This window comes from Salvia hispanica, chromosome 5 (genome assembly GCF_029641045.1).
Source record: "Salvia hispanica isolate PSC_SH4W2 chromosome 5, Shi_PSC_v1, whole genome shotgun sequence".
Lineage (NCBI taxonomy): Eukaryota > Viridiplantae > Streptophyta > Magnoliopsida > Lamiales > Lamiaceae > Salvia > Salvia hispanica.
In genome coordinates, this window is record NC_142696.1 from 23,534,514 (window position 1) to 23,541,886 (window position 7,373).

The 7,373-nt window shown below is 38.2% G+C and overlaps 1 protein-coding gene across 6 annotated transcripts; it reads left to right on the top strand.

The window, feature by feature from the left end:
* Nucleotides 1–286: 286 nt before the first annotated feature.
* Nucleotides 287–6,135, top strand: LOC125188751 (autophagy-related protein 18g-like). Of its 6 annotated transcripts, XM_089058982.1 has the most exons (12): nt 294–766; nt 1,271–1,729; nt 2,198–2,617; nt 2,759–2,995; nt 3,105–3,318; nt 3,430–3,929; nt 4,005–4,165; nt 4,545–4,629; nt 4,724–4,791; nt 4,898–5,031; nt 5,268–5,735; nt 5,823–6,135. In XM_089058982.1, exons 1-11 carry the CDS (start codon nt 614–616, stop codon nt 5,732–5,734), a joined length of 2,898 nt encoding a protein of 965 aa, XP_088915108.1. In that variant the 5' UTR covers nt 294–613; the 3' UTR covers nt 5,735; nt 5,823–6,135. The 6 variants fall into 6 exon arrangements, with proteins under 6 accessions (XP_088915109.1, XP_047941746.2, XP_088915108.1 ...); XM_089058981.1 differs by having other exon boundaries at nt 298–766; nt 3,105–3,929; XM_048085786.2 differs by lacking the exons at nt 4,545–4,629; nt 5,823–6,135 and having other exon boundaries at nt 297–766; nt 3,105–3,929; nt 5,268–5,688.
* Nucleotides 6,136–7,373: the final 1,238 nt, after the last annotated feature.

Consider the following 7,373-nt stretch of genomic DNA (forward strand, 5'->3'; position numbering starts at 1 on the left):
TTTAAAAAGAGTTTGCAAGGTTGTTTAAATTACATTACACGTATAAATATAAATTGATCCATATGTGAATCGTGATATTGCATCATAATGGTTGACAGCACGCAAAACTAAAATAATAATCCAATAATGTAAAAAAATCCTGTTTACATATATAAGCGAGTAGAATGAATATGCAATTATGCATGTTACCAAAAAAGGATATAAGTTATACTCACCCAACAATTACTATTATGACTTGATTTGAAAGTTGAATTTTGGTGCAAGGATAGATTTGGCTTACCCCCAAAACAAACATTTGAAGAGGAGGGAATCCTGTATCTCTATAACTATATCTATACACACACAAACGCAACTATATAATCGAACCGAGTCCATTCACAGTAAACAAAGGTACATATCTCGCTTCCAAGTCAAACCCCACAAATTTCACCAATTTTTTTTACAAAATTATTGCTGCTGTTTCGCTTTGCTGTCGTCATTTCTCTCCGGCGATCCTACAAATTGATGATCGACGGCAGCTCGGCTAACGCGTCGGCCTGTACGCGACGGTGGTGGAGTGGTTTCCGTGCTTGGGAAAGGCTGATTGAGGATAGGAAGTATCTCTATTGGAGCAATGAAGAAAGGCAAGGGGAAGAGCACCAAATTGCTGCCTAATTCCTTGAGGATTATCTCGTCCTGCATCAAAACGGTGTCGACGAATGCTAGCACCGCCGTGCGCTCTGCCGCCGCCTCCATTTCCTCCCCTGGAGACGATCGCAAGGAGCAGGTCGATATTCCTAACTTCCTTACTTGACTGTGTTGTTGTCTCCGCCGCGTAATCGTTTCTCATCTTGCTATACGGGACTCTGGTTTGAAGTCGATTCTGTTATTGTATGATTTGTATCTACTCCTTTTCTTCTTCTTGATTGATTCCGAGACGCCAGTTACTTGTTTGTTTGGAGAAATGACCCAACTTGGATTTTTCGCCCAAAGTTGATCCGAATAATTAATGATCATTACTAACGGTTGCGTGAAGTTGATCATTCATTTTCTGGATTGGTTTAATGCCTTGCCGTATTTTAGGTTTTCTAACTTGATTTCTATCTATATCTATGAATTTAGTCGTACTAATTTCTTGATTAATACTAGTTTTGACCAACTTCTCATTGTTGTTTTATTTCTTGTTTGCTGAACATCAAATTTATTTGAAATTACATTGTTTATTTTAAATGTCAGTTTTCTTGAACTAGAATTTGGAACCATTGATCATACATATGCTTTTTTATATCAGGTTTTGTGGGCTGGTTTTGACAAATTAGAACTCAGTGCTACTTCCGTCAGATGTGCACTATTACTTGGTTATCTGAAAGGTTTTCAGGTCTTTGATGTTGAGGATGCATCTGGTATAAGGGAATTGGTATCTAGGCGTGATGGGCCAGTTACCTTCTTGCAGATGCTTCCAGCTCCTGCAAAGGGTGATGGTAATGGAAAGTACAAATCATCACATCCTATACTGGTGGTGGTTGGTGGGAATGAGAACGAAAGAATGACATCAGCTCAGTGTACTGGTCAAGGCAATAGTAGACGTAGTTCGACAGATACGTCATTTGGGATCCCGATCGAACTCCCTACTGCTGTTCGATTTTACTCAATGAAGTCGAATGAATATGTAAAGGTTATTGACTTCAAATCAGCAGTATTCATGGTTAGATGCTGCCCACGAGTAGTAGCTATTGGTCTCGAAGAACAAGTAAGCACCCATGGACGTAGGATTTATTGTTTACAATTTGCACCCTAGGGCACCACAATCCCCTGCCCCCAAGAAAAGGAAAAAAACAAGAAGCAAGGCTGCCATTAAAAAATTGCATAAATTAACATGGCAGTGTAGATAGTGATTGAGTAAATAATGATATCCAATTCCTTGATTGGTGGAATTTGCATTTTCTTTCCCTTTCAGTTATGTGATGTGACTTGGACTTGATACTTTTCTTTTGGCAAGCCTGCCTTCTATGGAGGAACTTGGGATGATTTCATTCAATTGGGAAAGTTACTTAAATTGGCGGGTCCTAGTATATTCAATCTATAAATGATTGTTAGAATGAAATTCATTGCAAGTATGATTTACCAGATGATTGAGCACTAATGTCCTTACTTCAAATTCCAATTTTTCATGAACCTGATATCTTACAGATACTTAACTTATTTGTTATTTTTGCAGATCTACTGCTTTGACACCCTTACTCTTGAGAAGAAATTCATAGTTCTGACGTATCCTGTACCGCGAGTTGGAGAGCAAGGATCATCTGGAATCAACATGATTTATGGTCCAATGGCTCTGGGTTCAAGGTGGTTGGCTTATCCCCCTAATCGCCCATTTCTGTTAAATACGGGGCGTGTGAGTCCAAAAAGCCTTGCCTCTAGTGTGAGTCCATCAACATCACCAGGTAGCGGCACCATAATGGCTCGCTACGCAGTGGAGTCTAGCAAAAACTTAGCTGCAGGATTGCTCAACCTGGGGGACATGGGGTACAAGAAACTTTCCAAGTATTATCCAGAGCTGCTTCCAGAGAGTCCTAGTGGTTCTCCTGGCTGGAAAGCTGGGAAACTAGCAGCATCTGAACCAGAGAATGCGGGAGTGGTAAGTGCAAAGTAGTGATATCTTGGTATTTAATTAAATTTGGTAAATTTAAGGTTTGTATTTAGTATTCCATCATTGAGAGATATTGAGTTTCTATATCTACTCGTAATTGTTTTCCCTCGCTGTCTTAAATTATTACAGATTGTTGTTAAGGATCTTGTTTCCTCGGATGTCATAGCACAATTTAGGGCTCATACAAGTCCAATACTGGCTTTGTGTTTTGACCCAAGTGGAACCCTTCTGGTTACTGCCTCTGTGCACGGAAATAACATGAACATCTTTAGGATCATGCCTCATAAAGGTGGGGCATCAGGTTCTGGTGACTGGAGCACTTCCTACGTGCATCTTTACAAGCTTTATCGTGGCATAACAAGTGCAGTAAGTATATGCATGCCGATTTTCATCTACTGTTCACTGATTCCCTCCTCTCATTCGTAACCCATTTCTTAACCTTCCCACCTATGTTTTTCCCTGTCTCATTCATCAGGTCATCCAAGATATCTGCTTTAGTCGTTGCAGTCAGTGGATTGCTATTGTATCAGCAAGAGGAACTTGCCATATCTTTGCTCTATCTCCTTATGGAGGAGATGAAGGTTTTCATACTTTACATAAACCCGGACAAGGTACCTCTCTGTTTTTAGCTTCCACTCAGCCATGGTGGTCTACATCATCTTTGACTGTAAATGAGCAGCCTTCTTTGCCTCCACCTACGTGCACCCTCTCCGCCATCACCAGGATTAAGTGCAGTGACTCTGGCTTACTTAATTCAGTAAGCAATACTGCTGCTTCAATGGTGGGTAAGTTATGGGTGCCTTCTGGAGCTGTTGCTGCCATCTTCCATAATTCTAACTCTACTGGCTCCACTGGTTCTCGGGATGTTAAGTCGACTAGTACATCACTGGAGCATATCTTAGTTTATACCCCATCAGGCTTTGTGGTTCAGCATGACATCCTATCCTCAATGGGCCCTGAACTGATTGAGAGTAGAACCGGATCTTTGTCAGCCCCACAAGCTAACCCTCAAAATGAAGAGTTAAGGGTGAAGGTAGAACCCACTCAATGGTGGGATGTATGCAGAAGATTGGAAAATACGGAAAGAGAGGAGTGTATATCTGGAAGTATCTTTGATGGACTGCATGATGCGGAAATTGACAAGGATTCCAAAATGGTTTCTCAGGAGAATGCAAGTTCTAGTGACAAGAAACTAGCTAAGTCTGATTCTCTGAAGTCACCTGATAGATCTCACTGGTATTTGTCAAATGCAGAAGTACAAATAAACTCTGGCAGGTTACCATTATGGCAAAAGTCAAAGGTATGCATTTATAGTCACTGGCATTTTTGTGATTAATGATGCTCTTGTTTAACTCAATATGCATTCTTGATCTAGATGCATTTCCACGTAATGGACTCTCCAATCGAAGAATGTGGTCCAGGTGGGGAGTATGAAATTGAGAAGGCTTCGTCACATGAGCTTGAGATAAGGCACAAAGATTTGTTGCCAATAATTGATAATTTTCCTAGAGCAACAAGATCTGGCTGGATTGACAGGTCGGTACCTCATACTTGGCTATTATTCTCTCAGTTACATCTAGTATGTTCTTTTTTCCCTCACGGATCATATTCAAAAATACAATCTACAAATGTTGGATCTGTCAGTTCCCAACTTCCCGGCAAACTCCTTGTAGGCTTGTTAGAGGAAAGGAAATTACCCACTGCTCTAAAAGAATTTGAGATAAGCAGCAACAAAGGTTACTGCATAGTATAGTGACCACGTCTTTGATTGAAATACTCTTAAAACTTTACCACATCTCAAGTACGTGAAATGCGATCTTTCTGATATACAAATATTTTTTAAGTATATTTTGCTTGTGCGCTAACAGTCTCACTAAATCGTCAATTTCTGTGTTGCATTTTCATGAGTGAATAGTATGGATGGCATGTGCATAGGGTTAGATGGGTATGTTAGTGTTTCTAATTGCAATCTCTCAGAAGATGCAGTGTATATTAAAGAGGTACTGCTGAAAACTTTAGATGGTTACAGTTCTCATTTCTCAATCAGTTTCCCATGAAATGCAATTGACAGCCTCTTTGATCTATCATTGCTAGTCATCCATTAGCTGCTGGCACAACATTAAACAGGAAACAGCTCTTTATGATGGTTATTTGGTTAGCTGGTACATAAGTCATTTTCTCCTGTAATTTGTTTTTTGTACTCCGATACAAGGTTAGCTGTAGTGTATAATGTTTCCTATCGGCATTTCACTTGGTTCTTTTATGCAGTTCTATACCTGCTGACGAGAAACATCTTAGTGATTCCGGGAGTAGTGATCAAACTAAAGAAAAGACTGATGGAGCAAGTATTATTTCTCATTCCAAGCCGCCCTCTTTTAGCTCTACAGAAAGCTCAGAAGGAGGTAAGATGCGTTACCATTTAGGTTTTGTGATAACCGTGTATTTCCCCCGATGGAACTTTGATTTGTTTTGGGCCCTGCTTAAAATGTGAAGATTTGTAGTTTATGTACAGTTTGCAGTGATGCTACTTCCGGATGATAGTTTCATTTTCATCCATTTATCGAGATTATACGTTTACAGTATCTTTCATCTTGAGTTATGTCACATGATTAACACAAGCTCTGTACTTTTACACCAGGGTCATCCAGACGAATGGAGAATTTGCTTGATTTGGATCACATGGCCATTGATAGACCTCAGACTCTTGGTGGTCATGCTGAGGATAAGACCGGTCTCAGGGGGGGGTCGAGGGCAATTATTCCATACCCTTCGCAAAACACCTGCAACAGAATTCTTCTTGTTGATAATGCTGCAATCAGTAGGTCGTCCTCACTGGGGAATGAGATGCAGTCGCTGCATATTGACAATCCCAACTCAGAAGCAGACATCCTTATACCTTCGAGGATCGAATCAACTGTAGATTTTGGTCCGTTATTTAAGGAGGGATACTATAACAAACCAGAGCTCCTCGATCGTTGCCAGTCAACTGAGGTTATTACCCATGAAGCAAAGGCTGGTGATGACACCCCTGAGGAGAAGTTGGAAGATGAGGAAGGGCCTCGAGAGGAAGGTTGGATTAGTGGGATGTTCGATTTCTCTGAATAAGGTAAGACTGCTAGAAAATCAAAGCTGCAGACATCCTTGACGCCTTTCTTGTGCTGATGTAAAATGTGTTTCTCTGTGTTAATCGCAGGTTGGTTGCTTATTCAGAAAAGGAATCACGACTATATACCAGATACATGATACACATCTGCACCCTACTACCCTCTGTAGTATGGTATGTATACTGTTGTAAATATAACATTCTTGCTGTTTCTGGAGAAGGGTTGATATAAGAAGATGAATTTTGGGATATGGTTTTCTCACGTTTGCTGTATTATCGATATTTTTGATCGACCCATCTTTTGTACAGATGACATAACCCAGTTGCTCCAATTTGTGTAACATTTGTTTTCCATGAACAGAAAAAAGAATGAAATGGAATTACAGAAAAGTAATGGAATCAATATTATGCTTCTTTATCTGCCATTTTGTGTTGGAAAAGATGTACTAATATTTCATGATTTTTATGGCCGATTTTTAAAGCCTTTTTCTCTCTACGTGGATTACATGAAGATAAAGTATTTGAGATTCCGAAGCTTTATTTTTCTTTAACGTTCCTTTTATTTTGTTTCTATCTTCCAAACCATAACCCTTTAGTTTTGGGCTGGGCCAATTTGTAGTCTTTTCTTTTTAAATCTCTTTTTTAAGGAGTAGTCTAGTTCTGGATAGATTCCTTTATTATATAGAGTTGCAAAATTCCATATGAATCAGAGTAATATTTCTTTGTTTTGTGTAAGAAAGATTATATGCAAGTGCAGTTGTGCTGTGAATGTGAATCTTTTGTTTTTATCTTTTTATAGCATGCTCAGTTTTGCGGGACTTTTGCAATTTACAGCTACAATTGTATCTACTTTCCACTCCATCTTTCTCTGTCTACTCTTCTTTCATTCATTTTTTCTAGTACAAAGTTTTGACTCTTTTTCTAATATATATTTAATTTAGATCTGATAAAACAAGTTTGTGTGTGTATATATATAGATAGATTGACTAAAATAAAATACTATCTATAGTGATAATACTAGAAATATTTTTCAGCAGTTAAACTAATGATTTGCAGTTTTGTGTTTTTGTCAAGTGGTTAATGCACGTTGCGTTCTTTGCAAAATTTCATTAATCAATAGGAAAAGAGCCTTTTTCCATTTCTACAAGAAATCCATGCGGCTATGCCTAATCCTAATACAATCTCATCTAATTTTTCCGTTCACCTTAATCCCATTTTAAAAACTACTCCTACTACGCATTTTTTGTGATAGTCTTCGAATCCAAGTAAATATTATTTAAATTAAATATCTCGAATTCAAATTTCATTATTAGCTTCTAAATCGAACTATATTGATCACTCTTCATAAAAATGGGATTCTTGAATACTAGTAGTAAGTAGTACTAGTACTTTATTTCTCATTAGTACTATTTGATTATCTTTGGTACCACCAAACTCGAGCCCTTTTCACTATTTAAAGAAAACTTCAATCTCTTTTGTTGTACACATTACTCAATTAGATAACCAAAAAATAGTATACACTCTAGAATGTTACATACTTACATATCTTAATGTACATTAGATATTGAGTTTTTCTTAACTGATTTTCTATGTTAGTTAATATACTGATAAGCCATATTTGTTTTTGTTATATATAATAAT

What these genes read in the sequence shown, in the direction of transcription:
- LOC125188751 (XM_089058981.1), top strand. Translation starts at nt 614, where the DNA reads ATGAAGAAAGGCAAGGGGAAGAGCACCAAATTGCTGCCTAATTCCTTG. An exon ending in GATGGTTATTTGGTTAGCTG is followed by an intron (nt 4,792 to 4,897) that starts GTACATAAGTCA and finishes TCTTTTATGCAG; the next exon opens with TTCTATACCTGCTGACGAGA. An exon ending in TACAGAAAGCTCAGAAGGAG is followed by an intron (nt 5,032 to 5,267) that starts GTAAGATGCGTT and finishes CTTTTACACCAG; the next exon opens with GGTCATCCAGACGAATGGAG.